Source organism: Pristiophorus japonicus, chromosome 2, assembly GCF_044704955.1.
Source record: "Pristiophorus japonicus isolate sPriJap1 chromosome 2, sPriJap1.hap1, whole genome shotgun sequence".
Lineage (NCBI taxonomy): Eukaryota > Metazoa > Chordata > Chondrichthyes > Pristiophoridae > Pristiophorus > Pristiophorus japonicus.
In genome coordinates, this window is record NC_091978.1 from 197,927,648 (window position 1) to 197,945,992 (window position 18,345).

The 18,345-nt window shown below is 46.1% G+C and overlaps 1 protein-coding gene across 2 annotated transcripts in view; it reads right to left on the minus strand.

Annotated features, from left to right (window-relative positions):
• Positions 1-18,345, minus strand: part of zcchc4 (zinc finger, CCHC domain containing 4) — a 131,513-nt gene that overhangs the window by 23,407 nt on the left and 89,761 nt on the right. For both annotated transcript variants that reach the window (XM_070870721.1, XM_070870722.1), the window contains exon 7: positions 6,368-6,518. In XM_070870721.1, the coding sequence (XP_070726822.1) occupies positions 6,368-6,518 (151 nt within the window). The remainder of the gene's footprint in view (positions 1-6,367; positions 6,519-18,345) is intronic.

Sequence of the window (18,345 nt, forward strand, 5' to 3'; positions counted from 1 at the left end):
TATGTGGCAGGCCTTAGAGAATTCATTTGAAGACAGGTTGTATAAACTGCAATGGCTGTAAAGTGCCTTAGGATGTCTGGTGGTCATGAAAAACACTATATAAATGCAAGTCTTTCTTTTCCTTTTAAACTTGGGCTGTATAATATAAGAGATTGAGGAGTGATTTGATCGAGGTGTTTAAAATGTTAAAAAGACAAAAACAAAAAAGCAAGGCAATGAGGAGAATTTGTTTTACTCAGCGAGTTGTGATGATCTGGAATGCACTGCCTGAAAGGGTGGAGGAAGCAGATTCAACAGTAACCTTCAAAAGGGAATTGGATAAGTACTTAAAAAGGAAATATTTGCAGGGTTATGGGATAAGAGCAGGGAGTGGGACTAATTGGTAGCCCCTCCAATCTTTCAATATCTATCTATATAACTCCAAACCTGGCTGATGGTTTTAAATGTGTGACACTTCCTTGATCATCTAAACATAGGAACCTTAATACTCTGCTATCGAACATCAAGCCAATACTGTCGCTCAACTCATCGCCTCTGGAGATTTCCCTCCACGGCCTCCAACCTCATAGGCCCCCAATCCAGCACTGCCCTGGGGGACCAGTCTCTACTCACCACGACTCTTCTGACACCCTCTACCACTTTAACAGTTCCAATTTCCTGGCCCCAACTCTCTCCTTTTCATTATGGACATAGTCCCCATCCACCATCATGCTCCTCCACCTGGCTGAACTTGTTCTCATATTAAACAGCTTCTCCTTTGACTCCACTCACTTCCTCCAAATCAAAGATGTTGCTATGGGAACCCGCATGGGTCCTAGATGTGCCTGCCTTTTCATTGGATATGTGGAATATTCTTTGTTCCAATCCTACTTGGATCCCCTCTCTCACCTCTTTTTCTGATACATTGATGGCTGTATCGGTGCTGTTTCCTGCTCTTGCCCCGATCTAGAAAATTTCATTCACTTTGCTTCCAACTTCCGCTCTTCCCTCAGCTTCACATGGTCCATCTTCGAATCTCCCCTTCCTCAACTTCTCTGTCTCCATTTCTGCGGATAGGTTATCGAACAATATCCACTGCAAGGTCATTGACTCCTACAGCTACCTTGACTATACTTCCTCCCACCCCATTTCCGTAAGGACTCCATTCCATTCACCCAGCTTCTCTGTCACATCTGTTCTGACGATGTCACCTTCCATACCATTTCCGTTTTCCTCGACTGAGGATTCCCCTCCATCATGATTGACATGGCCCTTGACCGTGACTCTTCCATTTCCCGCACTTCTGCTGTCACCCCTTCCCCTCCCTCCGAGAACCACGATAGGGTTCCCCTTGTCCTCATCTACCACCCCATTAGCCTCCACATTCCATGGATCACCCGTCACCATTTCTGCCACCTCCAGCGTGATCCCACTACCAAACACATTTTCCCCTCCCCTATCAGCATTCTGAAGGGACTGTTCCCTCTGTGACACCCTGGTCCATTCCTCAAATCACCCCCAACACCCCCTCCACTTCAAACGTCACGCTCCCGTGTAAGCGCAGGAGATGCAACACCTACCCTTTAACTTCTTCCCGCCCCACTGTCCAGGAGCCCAAACACTCCTTCCAGGTGAAACAGCGATTTACTTGTACTTCTTTCAATTTAGTATACTGTATTCGCTGTTCACAATGCTTTTTCTCAATTGTGGAGAGACCTAATGCAGATTGGGTGACCGCTTTGTGGAACACCTCCGTTCAGTCCTCAAGTGTGACTCTGAACTTTCAGTCGCCTGAGAATTTAATTCTCCGCTCCACTTCCATGCTGACTTCTCTGTCCTCGCCCTCTTACATTGTTCCAATGAAGCTCAATGTAAGCTCGAGGAACAACACCTCGTCTTTCAATTAGGCACTTTACAGCCTTCCAGACTAAACATTGAGTTCAACAATTTCAGATCATAACCTCTGACACCCTTTTGTTCAGATGGCAGCTGATGATGATTCTGATATTCCCATTTACACTTCTAGACCCATCTTTTGTTTATTTACTTGTCCCATTACCATCTCCTTTTGCTTTGTACGACCATCCCTTTTGCCATTTAATCTCTCCTGCCTTCCACCCTATCACAGACCTTCCCTTTTATTCTTTTCTCTCCTCCCCTCTTTCCCTGCCTCTGTACTTGTTTAAAACCTGTTACATCTCTAACTTTTTCCAGTTCTGACGAAAGGTCATCGACCTGAAATGTTAACCCTGTTTCTCTCTTCACAGGTGCTGCCTGAACTGCTGTGTATTTCCAGCATTTTCTGTTTCTACTGTTTGGAGTATTTGCTTTGCTCTGGTTGTGCTTACCTACCTGCAGAAGATTTCACTGCAGATCTGCAAACAATTTAGATATGAAGGCTCCCTTTAAAAATAAAATGATATTCACATTTCAAGTAAAAAAACAATATTCATTTTAGCTGCTTTTACACTCGCAATGATTTCGTTGTGATCCCAGAAGACAAGCATCCAGGAGTTTGCATCCGGCATTTAAACTGCTATATCCTGTCTTCTTATGGACACAGTTACTTGCACTGTCAAAATGGCCACATTTACTCTAATTGGTTCTCCATTATCACATGACCTGATTGCTGATTGGTCCCCTTGGAGGATAAGCCACACCCAGAAGTTTCTCTGGAATGTGGAACTGGAACCGCCCAGCCCAAGTTCTGAATGACTTTGCAAAGTGTAATTCAATCCATTCTGACTTCAGAAACCAGAGAGGATAGATCTCCACCAACCCAGCAAAAGCCTTAAGTTCCAGCTGAAGTCCCTTATACCAGCCCAAGTGTATGCTTCCCCCAGCACAAGTTCCTTACCCCACCAGCTCAAGTTCATGCCCCTCTCAGCCCACGTTCCTGACCTTACCGGCCCCCCACGCCATAGATGGGGCATTGTGTGGGGGTCGCGGATTATTAACAGGTTTATTGGGTATGAAATGAATAGTGGCAGTGTCGTGACTTCTGGATTTCATCCACTCCAACAATGTCCATTGTAACACACGCACCGAGCTTTGAGAAATCAGGTGTGGGTGTAAAGGGCATTGGAAGAATGTGATCCATCTTCCCGGAGTTCCGTCTCTCCCTCTCCCCCCACTCCGCGTGTCCGTCTCTCCCTCTCTCCCCACTCCGTCTCTCCCTCCCCGCGTGTCTGTGTCTCCCTCTCCGCGTGTCTGTGTCTCCCTCTCCTCCTCCCCGCCCCCCACCCCCGGGTGTCTCTCTCTCTCTCTCTTCCCTTGCCCCCCTGGTGTCTCTCTCTCTCTCTTCCCTTGCCCCCCCGGTTTCACTCTCTCTCTCCCCCCCCCCCCTCGTTTCTCTCTGTCTTTTTCTCCCACCCCCCCCCCCCACCCCTCGGGTGCCACTCTCTCCCTCTGGCCCCCTCGTGTGCATCTCTCTTCCCTCCTTGTGTCTCTCTCTCTTCCCCCCCACCCTCATGTGTCACTCTCTCTCTCCACCCTCGTGTGTCACTCTCTCTCTCCCCCCTCATGTGTATCTCTCTCTCCCGCTCGTGTGTCTCTCTCTCTCTTCCTTTCCACCCCCCCCCCCAACGTCTCTCTCTCTTCCTCCCCCCCTCTCCCCTCCCGGGTGTGTGTCTCTCTTCTTCCTTCCCTCCCCCACCCCCCCACCATGTGTGTGTCCCACTCTCTCTCTTTCTCTTCACCCCCCCGACTCTCTCTCTCTCTCCCTCCCTCACGACTTTCGACATTTTCTCTCTCTCAGAAGTCAGTGCTCGGAGGATCAGCAGCGCAGCTCAGTCGGAGGAACGACATGGTCAATTCTGGGGCCCCACTTCCGGGTGGGAGGCTTCGGGGGTGGAGTCCAGAGGTCGCAGGCGCAGAAGGACAGAAAAAATAGTGCAAATAGTCACAATGTTTTCGTAGCCTGGTGGCAGACTCACAGACCCATGAAAAAACTGGGTCGACAAGTCTACTACCATCAAGAATAAGGATCGAGAAATGTAAATGACTGAAGGCAGCTCATGACTTCTGAAATCAGTACTAAAATATTGGCAGTAAAAAACCTTCTGGTATTATAAATGAACCAAATTAACTGATCCAGATTGAGGCTCTTCAGACCAGTATAAGTTATTCTTCTCTTCTTTCATCACCTCTCCTACCCAATAATTTCCCCAAACTAATCAGCTCATTCCTTTTTGCTACAGCTGCACTAAATTTAGAATCTAAATACATCACCCACACATTGTGAAAATATACCACTCATGCACTTTGCTTACACACAAATATATTTTAAAATTTACATCCCAATATCCTTTGATGCACCTTAACATTGAGCCATACAAACCAGATACAAACCCTGCCTAATCGATTTTAACCATGCTAATGTCTAAGGTGGATACAACTGCCCTCAGTAGATCTGCGATCTGTTAATACATGCAGGTAATGTGCATGTGACAGGATTGTGATGGCTCATCAGTACTTACTGTCTAGACTTGGGCATGAACAATAGCTCACTATGAGGAGAGAAATCTGAAGGAAAAAGCAGTGTGGTGGTGGAGTGTGACATTTGACAAAAGGGTGAACTGCCAATGAGACAGCTTGTGCAATGGGAGCACCTGTGTGTAGTCATTTTTGAAGTGCCCCTTGTTTCATGGAACTATCCTAAAGTGTAAACAGGTCGGGTCTAGTAAATTGGAGGCAGCATAATCGAATACTGATTAACTCTCAGACACAACAATAAACAAGCTATTCATTAACTGCAGTGTTCAGTATGATGGGGTAAATTCTTTGAGCTAACAGCTCCTAATCATACTGCATTTTTTCATAGTTTGTGAAAGCATTTAACTCTGGGTTTAAGCAAGCATATACTTTTAAGATCTTTTAAATGTTCTTTCATATTTGGAACAGTTAACTTTTATTGCTTTCTTCCACCTTTTCTCCACAGGTAAGTTGAGAGTCCAAGTCTATAAAACTCTTTTTGGAGTTCCAAGTCTATAAATCAGTAAAAGTTAGCGGACAGGTATAAGTAATCAAGAAGGCTAATGAAATGTTGGCCTTTATCTCAAAGGGGCCGGAACTCAAAGGTGGGGAAGTGGTGCTTCATTGTATAGAGCCTTGGTCAGACACCATCTGGAGTATTGCGTTCAGCTTGGGCACTGAACCTCAGGAAGGATACATTGGCCTTGGAGGGGGAACAGTGCAGATTCACCAGAATGATATCGGGGCTTACATGAGGACAGATTGCATAAACTTGCCTTGTATTTCCTCGAGTATAGCAGATTGAGGGGTGATTTGATAGGGTAGATACAGAGAAACTATTTCCTCTGGTGAGGAAATCAAGAACAAGGGGAATCTTACAATTAGAGCTAACTCATCCAGGAGCGAAATCAGGAAGCCCACTTTCTCACACAAAGGTTGGTAGAACCCCCTCCAAGGCCAATGTATCCTTCCTGAGGTTCAGTGCCCAAAACTGAACGCAATACTCCAGGTGGGGTCTGACCAAGGCTCTATACAATGAAATGCCACTTCCCGACCTTTGTAGTCCAGCCCCTTTGAGATAAAGGCCAACATTCCATTAGCCTTTTTGATTACTTCTTATACCTAACTGCTAACTTTTACTGATTTCTCAGTAAAAGTTTTCTCCTACAAAAGGCTGTGGTTGCGGCGACAATTGAAGTTTTCAAGACTGAGATTGATAGATGTTTGTTAGGCAAGGGTATCAAGGGATTTATTAACTTTAATTTCAATTAACTTCAATCATGTGAGGTGTGTTTTTTTATTATGGTGTTTAGTGTGTTTGTTTTTTTTTCTCATCAATAACAATGAGAACTCGTAGATACGGGACCAGGGAGAGGCGCGAGTTTGGTGCAGAAGAGGCGTGGGCCCAGGGGCAGCATGGGCCAGCCGACACTGCGATATGTGTGCGCACTAAGCCCGTGCAGCGGAGCTGGTCTCCGGTCGTCTTGTGTAATCCTTGCCACTGGACCAAGACCTAGTTCTGTCAAGCCCATGTGGTGGCTGGTGTGCAACGGCCACCACACGTTAACAAAATCCACGCACAGGCATCTTCCACCCTTCAATATGTAGTTCCGGACCTGAAATATTAGATCCTTCATTGAAACACCTGTGAACTCATCCCTTTTTAGCGTGGAAGCGCGTCATTCTCGTTTCGAGGGACTGCCTATGATGATGATGATCAATGGATATGGATAGAGGCAGGTAAATGGAGTTGAGGTGCAGATAAGGACACCAAATAGGATCACCTACCTTTAGTATACCAATTAGATAATGGCAGAGCAGGCTCGAGGGGCTGATTCCTAAAGTTCCTATGTTCCCAAGTACAAAATATTCTTCTTCCATACATTTGAATACACATCATACTGAGATTCCATACCTTTGTTCTGTGAAGTCTTCCATATACCAACAATCTTTTTGAAGCTGTGGGCTAGGGCCTCCACCAGGCCCCCAAATGGTGGGTCAGTCACCATAATAACAGACTCTCCGTTGTCTTGACACAAGAATGTTTGAAATGCTTCAGAGGCAGACTATAAAAAGTTAATAAAGTGAATCAGTGTCCAAGCTACATATAATTTACAAACAGGTTTTACAGCTTTATTGACAATTACATTTAAAAAAAATAAGGTACATGAAACAGGTATTAAATATATTAGTACTTTGCTCTACAATATTTGCAATTTTATGGCCATTATTTTGCTGTTTAACTGTGCAGTACCATTATATATTTTAAAAGATGTAATGGAAATAAAAGATTTTATCATTACTTAGAATAATAATTGTAGATGTTGAAATGATCCAGATAAAAGTGCATTAATTTTTGGAAACAATATAACAATATTAAAATACACAGTGCAACATGCAAATTAAGTCATTGTAAAAAAGGTAACTGAATCTTTGCTTATAAAAAATATTTTTCAATTTGCATCCGGACTTGGCTGAGAAGGAACGGCATGAACTATTTAACGACGACAACACACATTGCCCCGATAGAATTAAATTCATATTCAGTTGAATTATGCTACTTTAATTCCTCCTTCAGGGGAGGCACATGGAAACGGGGATCTTCTACTGCAAACTGGCAACGTGATACGAGTTCTATTGACGTACTGCTTTATTGCCATCTGTTCAAGCCTCATGACTCTATCTTTGGTCACAACTGTGCGAAGGTGGAGGGAAAAGCAAGAAAGGGATTAGCACAGCAATGAGAAGGAAGTCAGGAACAGCACATTAGTTCAGCTATGTGGAGAGACTAGATATCTAGGATTGTTCTCCTTAGAGCAGAGAGAACTAAGGGGAGAATTAATGGAAGTGTTCAAAATCATGAAGGGTTTTAATAGAGTAAATAAGAAACTGTTTCCACCGGCAGGGGTCAGTAACCAGAGGACACCGATGCAAGATAATTGACAAATGAACCAGGGGGGGGGGGGAAAGAGTAGGAGAATTCTTTTTACGCAGCGAGTTGTTATGATCTGCAATGACCTTCCTGAAAGGGTGATGGAAGCAGATTCAATAGTAACTTTCAAAAGGGAATGGTATATATACTTAAAAAGGATACATTTGCATGCCTATGGGGAAAGAGCAGGGGAGTGAGACAAATTGGATAGCTTTTTCAAAGAGCCGGCAAAGGCACATTGGGTCGAATGACCTCCTTCCTTGCTGTATGCTTCTATGAGCACAAGGAGGGACCCAGCCGGAATAAAGGCAGCATTGTTGGTAGATGGCCTGGCTTATCTAGTACTATTAAATAAGGAAGCCGCAAGTTGTGAAAACATTGGGGCCAAAATTGCCCCTTTCAATAAGGCCTTTGACCGTTGATAAACCGGCGGCCATGGGAGGGCGTGGAATGGCCGCTGACTCTCCGTGGACTGGCTGCCATTTTGTAAATTGCCTTCAGGAGCAGAGCGGTGTCTGGGACCGCTCTGCCTGTTTTCCTGTCGCAGCATGCACACTCGACCCCTTACCTTCTGGCAGGGACCCCTTGCGAAATTGCCCCTTACCTGAAATTGTCCCGTGGGAGCGGCCCCGCCACCGGCCGATGCCCCCGACAGCTTTTTCTGTCAGTGCACTCTCTGTGAAATGGCAGCTTGGCTGCTCTCAAAGGGGAGGGCGCACTGCCGTGGCCGCCATGTTATTTTTTTTTTGTCAGCCGACTGCCAGGTCGGCCGAACAATTATGCCCCTGGGTTCAGCCGGGCCACCAACAGGCAGCCTGGCACCCAAGAGGGGCTTGGGTGCCAGGCCGCTGACCTGGCCGAAACCTTCTTTGACAACCCAGTGGACCTAACTAAAAGGAATGCAGAGTTCGCAGTGGCCCTCCCTTTTAAACTGAAGGGGAGAGATGTTGTGACGCGTCATCGCAATGACGTCATCAGTGTGGTGCTAATGACTGACAGCTGCGGACACTCTGTCCTGGCCACACTTCTGCCCCGCTAATGACGGCTACTCCACTCCGTTCCCACTTCGCCCCCATGATAATCCACTTCCGCACTGCTGGAAAAAGACCCCGAGGAGTTGAATTTCGCCGGATAGGTCACCTCATCCATTGCGGTAGCCAAAACACTTCAAAAACGGTAGGTGCGCCCCGTTTCCGATGGAGGGCAATTTCTACCCCATTTACTTTTACATTTTGTAGCATATTAACAGCTGATTTCTATAATGCAGCAGAAAAATGAAGCGATTGCAAATTATAAACTGAATTAAAGACAATGCGAAAGACAGAGGGGGAGAGAAACTGTTATAAATAAAACTGGATTCTTTGCCAGGTATTCATCATCATCATCATAGGCAGTCCCTCGGAATCGAGGAAGACTTGCTTCCACTCTAAAAATGAGTTCTTAGGTGACTGAACAGTCCAATAATGAGAACCACAGTCTCTGTCACAGGTGAGACAGACGGTCATTGAAGGAAAGAGTGGGTGGGACTGGTTTGCCGCATGCTCCTTCCGCCTGGTCTCTGGATGCTCTCGGCGACGAGACTTGAGCTGCTCAGCGCTCTACCGGATGCACTTCCTTCACTTTAGGTGGTCTTTGGCCAGGGACTCCCAGGTGTCGGTGGGGATGTTGCATTTTATCAAGGAGGCTTTGAGAGTGTCCTTGAAATGTTTCCTCTGCCCACCTTAGGCTCGTTTGCCATGAAGGAGTTCAGAGTAGAGCGCTTCCTTTGGGAGTCTTGTATCAGGCATGCGAACAATGTGACCCACCCAGCAGAGCTGGTCGAGTGTGGTCAGTGCTTCAATACTGGGGATGCTGGCCTGGTCGAGGACGCCAATGTTGGTGCGTCTGTCCTCCCAGGGGAATGCAGGATTTTGCGGAGACATCGTTGGTGGTATTTCTCCAGCGATTTGAAGTGTCCACTGTACATGGTCCACTTCTCTGAGCCATATAGGAGGGCAGGTATCACTACAGATCTTCAAACACTCTTTTCCTCAGGCGGCCAAAGGCTGCACTGGCGCAGGTGCAGAATCTTGTCGTCAATGTCTGCCCTTGTTGATAAAAGGCTCCAGAGGTATGGGAAGTGGTCCACGTTGTCCAGGGCCGCGCCATGGATCTTGATGGCTGGGGGATAGTGCTGTGTGGCATGGACAGGCTGGTGGAGGACCTTTGTCTTTTGGATGTTTAGTGTAAGGCCCATACAATGTACGCCTCGGTAAAGACGTTGACTATGGGCTTGGGAGTTCAGCCTCTGAATGTGCGCTGACACAAGCATCGTCCGCAAACCGTAGCTCGATGACAGAGGTTGGGACGTTCTTGGACTTGGCCTGGAGACGACGATGGTTGAACAGGTTCCCACTGGTTCTGTAGTTTTGTTCCACTCCAGCAGGGAGTTTGTTGAGTGTGAAGTGGAGCATGGCAGAGAGGAAGATTGAGAAGAGGGATGGCGCAATGACGCAACCCTGTTTGACCCCGGTCCGAACGTGGATTGGGTCTGTAATGGATCCGTTGGTAAGGATCACGGCCTGCATGTCGTCGTAGAGCAGGTGGGGGATGGTGATGAACCTTTGGGAGCAGCTGAAATGGAGGAGGATGCTCCATAGACCCTCGCGGTTGAGTGTGTCAAAGGCATTTGTAAGGTCAAAGAAGGCCATGTACAAGGGTTGGCGCTGTTCCCTTCATTTTTCTTGTAGCTGTCGCGCTGTAAAAATCATGTCCGCTGTACCCCGTAGGGGATGGAATCCGCACTGTGACTCCGAGAGGAGCTCCTCAGCCACAGGGAGAAGACGGTTGAGGAGGATTCTAGAAAATCAGTATTACTGCAATGCTAAGTTGTGAATACTAAAAATCATAAGTAGGTAAAGTGATTTGTAGTGGAAAGTTACATAGAATTACAAAGAATATAAAAGATGGACATAGGGTCATTTTCCGGTTGGCAAACAGTGACAGATCAGTGCTGGGTCCTCAACTATTTACAATCTATATTAATGACTTGGATGAAGGGACCGAGTGTAATGTAGCCAAGTTTGCTGATGGTACAAAGATGGGTGGGAAAGCAAATTGTGAGGAGGACACAAAAAATATGCAAAGGGATATAGATAGCCTAAGTGAGTGGGCAAAAATTTGGCAGATGGAGTATAATGTGGGAAAATGTGAGGTTATCCACTTTGGCAGAAATAATAGAAAAGCAAATTATAATTTAAATGGAGAAAAATTGTAAAGTACTGCAGTACAGAGGGACCTGGGGGTCCTTGTGCTTGAAGCACAAAAAGTTAGTATGCAAGTACAGCAAGTAATCAGGAAGGCAAATGGAATTTTGGTCTTTATTGCAAAGGGGATAGAGTATAAAAGCAGAGACGTCCTGCTACAACTGTACAGGGTATTGGCAAGACCACACCTGGAGTACTGCGTACAGTTTTGGTCTCCGTATTTAAGGAAGGATATACTTGCATTGGAGGCTGTACAGAGGTTCACTAGGTTGATTCCGGAGATGAGGGGGTTGACTTATGAAGATAGGTTGAGTAAGTTGGGCCTCTACTCATTGGACTTCAGAAGAATGAGAGGTGATCTTATTGAAACATATAAGATAATGAGGGAGCTCAACAAGTTGGATGCGGGGAGGATATTTCCACTCATAGGGGAAACTAAAACTAGGGGACAGTCTCAGAATAAGGGGCCGCCCATTTAAAACTGAGATGAGGAGGAATTTCTTCTCTCAGAGGATTGTAAATCTATGGAATTCTCTGCCCCAGAGAGCTGTGGAAGCTGGGTCATTGAATATATTTAAGGCGGAGATAGACAGATTTTTGAGGAATAAGGGAATAAAGGGTTATGGGATGAGTGCAGGGAAGTGGAGCCAAGTCCATGATCAGTTCAGCCATGATCTTATTGAATGGAGGAGCAAACTCGAGGGACCAGGTGGCCTACTCCTGCTCAGAGTTCTTATGTTATGTAGATCCTTTGACCCAACCAATCCATGTTGGTGTTTATCCTCCACACAAGCAGTAGTTCTAATCCCATGTGCCCATCTTATTCCCAAATACAATTATTTCCTCCTTCTTCAAACACCTACCTAACCTCTTCTTAAATGTTGACATGACCTCTGCTTTAATCACTGATTCTGGTCATGAATTCCACAGCCCTCCAACCCTCTATGCAAAAATGTTTCTCCTGCTCTTTGTCCTAAATCACTTTCATTTAATCTTATACCTATTCCTTCATAATTTTAATCATTTCTTTAAACCACCCTGTAATCTCTGCTGCTCTAATGAAATCAACCTCAAATTTTCAAGTCTTTCCTCATATTTGCATATCCTCATACCAGGTAGCATCCGAGTAAATATGTACTGTGCCCTCTCTATTGCTTCAACATCCTTCATATAGTATGGAGCCCAAAACTGCACACATTACTCTAACTGTTGTCTTACTAAAGGTTTAAATAGATTCCACATTACATCTCGACTTTTATATTCTATGGGCTAGGGAATTTCGGGTTTTAGCAATTTTGCCCGTTTTACTGCTGGGTACCGTTACTGCCAGAGCTCTCAAAATTCGCCAAATGGTGAAGAGCGATAGCGATAAATCCGGCAACTGAATTTGTACACCAGAGCTGAAATTTGCGACCGAAAAAAAATCGGACCTTCTGCGCATGTGCAAATTTTACCCCTCATTTTTTTCTTCTTCCCGCGCTTCTGATCAGCTGTCAGGGAACGCATGCGCATGCACAATACACCCAGGGCTGAATCAGCCATTTTTAGATTGCATTTACAATGGAAGGAGATGGGAGCAGGCAGCGAACAAGAAAGTTTAGCAATGAGGCCAACATGGCCCTTGTGACTGCTGTGGAAAGGAGATGGGCAGAATTAACCAGGAGGGGTGCAAGTAAACCCCTTACCAGCAGTTTATCGTTGCATTTGGACCAGCATTGCTGAGGAGATGTCTTACATCGAAGAAATCCGAAGGACCCACACCCAGTGCCGCAAGTCAATGACCATTGCAGGGTCATTAGAGTAATATTTTTATTGATGCATTCCTTCATTACTTAAATTATAAATCAGACACATGTTAGTATAGGTAGGCTTAGTGTTGCACCTTATTTGCCATGAATGATCTTTACACATTATTAAGATTGCTTTTTGAGATCTTAAAAGATGTTTCTGCACTTCGATGTCTTCCTCATGAACCACGTGCAACTTCCAGGGCCATTAAACATAGGACTCTATTAAATGCACACAGACTGGTATAAGTGCTTTGATGGCTATCTGTGTGCGCCACAAGAGCAGACGGGCCCTCTGGTAACTATTCCCATCTTTGCAGCGAAAGATGTCCCACAACCGCCGGGAGCAGCGGCGGCAGACCTGGAGGAAAGAGTGACTGCTCTGAGCGGTGCCTCAGGAGGGCAACTGCCTGTGGGGGTGCTGAGCCCCCGTTCAAAAGTGAGGATAAGTCCTGCAAAATCCCTGGGTTGGGTTAGGGCAATGTGATGTAGTGTCTGTGGACTAGGGTTGGGGCAATGTGATGCAGCGTCTCTGGAAAGCGGTCCTTCAAATGAGCCTGTGCTATGTGACCTTACTCATGTCACCCTGCCCTCTCTCCTGCTGTTAACCATCCGGCTTTTGTTTTCTATTTACAGATGAGGAGTCGCATGCACCACATTCTGCAAAGAAAGCCTCCACCTCATGCCATCATCTGGATGTGGATGTGGAGGTGGAGGACTTCAAGAAGAGACAGACTGAACAGCCTATTCCCGGGGGTGGGGGGGAGTTATGGTGGGGAGTCCAATGAACTCAACATCTGTTTTTTCTCCAGACAGCACCTCATTCGAGGAAGAAACAGTCTCGGGTTCAGCCATCCGAGGCCCCGAGTACAAGTGGCATGCAGCAACACACTCCCAGGATTGAATCCCGTATGCCATCTCTCTGGAGGATGAGTCAGCAAAGCCAGTCTGCTGACAGACAGGCAGACGCACACCTGGACATGGTGGGACTGTCCAGGGAGAGTGTCCAGCTCCTAGAGGTATTGGGTAGGATTCCAGCATCGCGACACTATCTGTGAACGTGACGAAGGTCGGATCGCAGATTTTTGGTGCGGGCCGCAAAACCTGCGAGGCTGTCATTGCTCACACGCAATTGATGGCCTCCATCTTTGACACTGCAGTCCCCAATGTCATACCCAGACTGACATCACCTGTGAGTGGTGAGGCCGAGCAAGAGGCTTGCCACTCAGAAGCCGGGCCTTCCATACCCTGAGCTTCTCCAGTGGATCCACACACAGTGTCTCCATTGTCTCTCCCCTCAATACAGGAGGACTCTGGCCGCCTTGCTGCACGAACTCTTGGTGCCAACTTGGGTAGGGTCATGATGCGAGGGAGCAGGGTTGGGGGGGGGGGGGGGGTGGGGGGAAGAGCCAGAGGTAAACGACGTTCGGTACAGGGGTTGTTGTTTCATTGTTGTTGTTGCTATTTTATAAGTTTTAAAAGTTTCCCAATTGTGTTAAACATTATTGTGAACTTTTATAACTTAATAAATTTTATTCCAGTTTCACAATTACATTTACAATGTTTGATAAATTCTTTTGTTCACCTTAACCATTCCTGTGGAGTGTCTCATTTGCAGAATAAGAGTGAGAATAGTCAACATGGTGGGATAGAGTGGGCAGGCAACGGTTAAACATGCCACACACTCTTCAAGCAAAGCGTTGAATTATGAGCTGCTGACGTAAGGCTTTTGCAGCAGTGAAAGCTCCATGAGGCCTCACATGGTGCTGGCATGGGTTCCTCACCAAGCTCGTCCTCCTCCTCCCCTCTCCTGAGGTGGTCCTGCAATCTCCATTGGCAAATCCCGTTCCCTCATGATGGCTAAGCTGTGTAGCATGCAGCACACCACAATGAACTCAGAGACCTGCTGAGGGGATTATTGTAGGCAGCCTCCAGCGTGATCCAGGCATCAGAAGCACCGTTTGAGCACTCCAATTGTCTGTTCGATGATGTTGCATGTGGCTATATAGTTTGCATTATAGCAATGCTCGGCTTCTCTCTGAGGGTTCCGGAGGAGGGTTATGAGCCAGGTGGCGAGACCGTAACCTTTGTCCCCCAGTATCCAGCGCTGGTCTTGTGGTTGTCGCTCGAACAGGCATGAGACACTGCTCTCACGCAAAATGAAAGCATCATGGATGCTCCCTGGATATTGGGCATTGACTGCCATGATAAGCTGAGTATGGTCGCAGGTGATCTGTACATTCATGGAGTGGAAACCCGTTCGGTTTCGGTAATCTCTGGATTGAGTAAAGGTGCTCGCAGGATGATGTGCATACAATCAATGGCACCCTGAACCTTGGGGAAGCCAGCAATTCATCCAAAACCTACAGCTCTCTCATTCTGTGCCTCCTTGGTCATTGGGAAGTTTATGACAGCGCAGCGTTGCATGCTGATTGATGTCATCCAAATGGTGAAAACACTAGGCGGACACTAAGTTTTAGCGCCGCCGCAAAACCACCGCCGAAATTTCTGCCCAGACGCAAAATGTTGTGCGACTCGTTTAGCGCCAAAAAAACATTTTTCCGCTTCGCCCAGGCGGAAAACTGATCGCAAAGCTGTCGAGAATTTAGCCCTATACATCTTACCATATAATCCAATTTCCATTAGCTATTTAGGGTATTCGCTGCTTTTAAGATCTTGTGAACCTAAACCCCCAAATTCTCTGCTCTTCCACATTACCCTGTCATCCGCCATTCAAAGTATAATTATTACTTTTTTAACCAAAAGGTACCATCTCACATTTACCCTTCAAACCAGTTTTAAATCCAATTTACTATCCTACCCCTAATTTCATGCCCCTTAATCTTCTCCAGTCATTTCCTGCGCTATACCTTGTCAACAGCTTTATGAAAGTCACATACCACATTTATTGCATTCCCTCCCTAACAGCACTGTGGGAGTACCTTCACCACATGGACTGCAGAGGCTCAAGAGACTCACTGCTTTCTTAAGGGCAACTAAGGATGGACAATAAATTCTCTCCTTGCTAGTGGCACCGATACCGCGAGAATAAGATTTTAAACATCTACGATATCAGATTTGTTATTGCTCAGAAAGTGACATCTTTACTGCCTCTGGGATTTTAATACAAAACTCTGGTACTCAGGCAGCAAATTCCACTTTACAAAGCAAGTGTAGAAATTTACACGATTTGTCACGAGATGCCACAGCATACCAAATCCTGTCCGAATTATAAGATACTATAAATATCAGAGAAAGTAAGTGATCACTTGGGTCATGGAGAGAAGTATCTAAACTGGAATTAACAAAGTTTGTTTTATAGTCAATGCTACAAAATCAGAAATATGTTGCATGTGTCTTTTCACAGCAATGTTTCAACATTGCTTTGTGCAGTTTAAATCTTCTGAATCAAGGTGTATGAATTCTCCAGGTAGTCTATTAATACCCTTAGTCACCAACTTCATCAACAGCAAGAAATCAAGCCAATCTGTTCCGCCAATCACCAGGCAGCAGCACATGAGGTGTTGTCGGGAGACAAAACTGAGAATATATGTTACTTTGTTTTACACTGCCAATTGTAAAGGACCAAAAAAACAAACTCAAAAGTTTTTAATCAACTAAAACCTGCAGCTCCAGCAGTTTCTACGCTAAATTTCCTTGCACAATTTCAAAATATTCATCTTGATGCTACTTACCATGTGCATTTAATTTTAATGAAATTTAAATATTTCACTTAGAAACTCATCTAGAGTTTAACCCTCATAAGTGGTTATCTTGTTTCGATCTCAATACTCCCTTTGATCTGGAGAGACGGAGGAGGAGCAAAACAGGAACAGCAGAATAGAAAGTGTGAAAGTATACGAGTATAAAAAGCTTCAACCTTTGTACTGCATGCTTCATAATCTAAGAATTTCAAGGGAACAGACGGGTGTGACTGCTTTACAGATCGGACTTGAGACCAACAGAACTGAGGAAACAAAAAAGAGCTCTAAATCTGTGAAAATCAGATAAAGACCAGGGGAAAGTGGTATGGTGAAGTTTTAAATTGGACGCTCCACAAAATATAGTAAATGTTTACAGCTCTAATAACATGAAATAAACAGTTAAAAGTGATCACTTATTACTTGTGCAGTAACTAAGAGAGTTATACAAATAGAATCAATGTTAGATTGTTTCTGTAGTGCTTAATTTTGTTTCTAATTAAGTCAGGAACTGAATAGCAAACCGAGCTTAATCGGCAGTTTGCCTGGATTCCAAGTGATGTCACATCAAGGATCTGCAAATTGGAGATAAAGGTACATGATAAACTAGATTAAAGGATGACTACTACTTGGAACATAGAAAAAATAATTCAATAATGTATGTGCTGAATAGATGGATAATTAACATTTCTTATGAGGCGCGAGAGAGTGAGAGAGAGAGAGAGAGAGAGAGAGAGAGAGAGAGAGAGAGAGAGAGATCAAAATCCAATATAACTAGGGCAAGGCAGCACGACGTAGGGGATAAAATTTAAAGATTAGAGAGGCGAAATTGCCCTGGCCCCGGGGCCAAGACTTTTAGCACCCGGCGGTGAATTGGGCTTATCACCCCTCAAAGGAAGCGGAGCGCTATTTCCGGCGTTCCACTTCCTTTGGGGGCGGTTCCCGGGACAGAGAGTCAAGCGCTACTCGGATGCTCTGCGTAGCACTTGCGCACTTCAAGAGCCATCCCCTTCAATTAAAGGGAAGGGCCGCTGCGCACACGGCACGGCCTTTAATGGCCGCCACTGGACCACCAGGGCAGAGTCCAACCGGGCCAGCAGCCCAGCACCCAAGACGGAGTGCTGGGCTACACGCTAGGGCCGCCATCGTCGAGCCGACCCGAGAGTGGGCAGACAGAAAATGATGGCGGCCCAGCTACTGGCACCCTCCCCTTCAATCAATGCCCCGAGAGCGGATGTCTGCTAGCTTCGCGACCTGTGAAGCTGGCACTGACATCCTCCTACGGGGCTTTAAGGGGTCGGTGTGGGGCCGCCGAGCTGCCATGGCAGTGCCTCCGCAACCTCTCAGGCAATTTCCCGGGAGCTGGTACCATCACCCTCTCCCGGGCGAAAACGATCTGGTTAGAATCCCCGGATGTGCTAATGGGGCTATAAAAAGGGGGCAACAATGGCAGGAGCTGGACACCAGCAGAGGTCACATAAAAGTTCTACTCAAAGAAATGAAGAAATGCTGGAACCAAGTTGCAGAAGATTACTGTGCAATGGTGACCACCACCAGATCTGGAGGCCAGTGTAAAAAGAAGTGCAGGACCTTCGTCAAGTAGTTACTGTAAGTAATATTTTCATTTATTCAATACAATTGCAATTGTAAATGTGACCATCTGTATGTCCCACCCAGCAGAAAGACACCCTCTTTAAAAAGTTAGGTTTTCATATCTTTGCAGATGAAGGTGGCACATAATAAAAGGGAAAGAGCTTGAACAGGAGGAGGCCCGGCAAATCTGCACCCACTGATACCCTTGGAAGACAGGGTCACTGCTTTGATGGGTCCTGCCTGGAAAAAAGCAATCAGTACTGCACAAGCTGGGCCCACACTCGAGGGAGGGGGTAAGTCCTGCAAATTCATCATGGTCCTTCAAATCAGCCTGCTGTCTGGCCTGCGATGTGTGAGCCTACTCATGCCACCCACCCTGCCCCCTCCTCTGCTGCCAACCATTTGGCTGTTCTGTTATATTTTGCAGAACTTGAGACCAACCCTGATGATGCAGAAGATTCAGACGCGGACGAGCCTGAAGAGAACGTCTTCCGATCCAACCCTCCAGACCAAGGGTGAGGGGGAGGGGATGGATCTGGATGAAGCTCCCACTGTTGTACTGACTTTGGAGGAGGTGCCGCTCATGGAGGTGACAGCCTTTCCCGTGACTAGTGGTTTGAGTATTGGTGCGACAG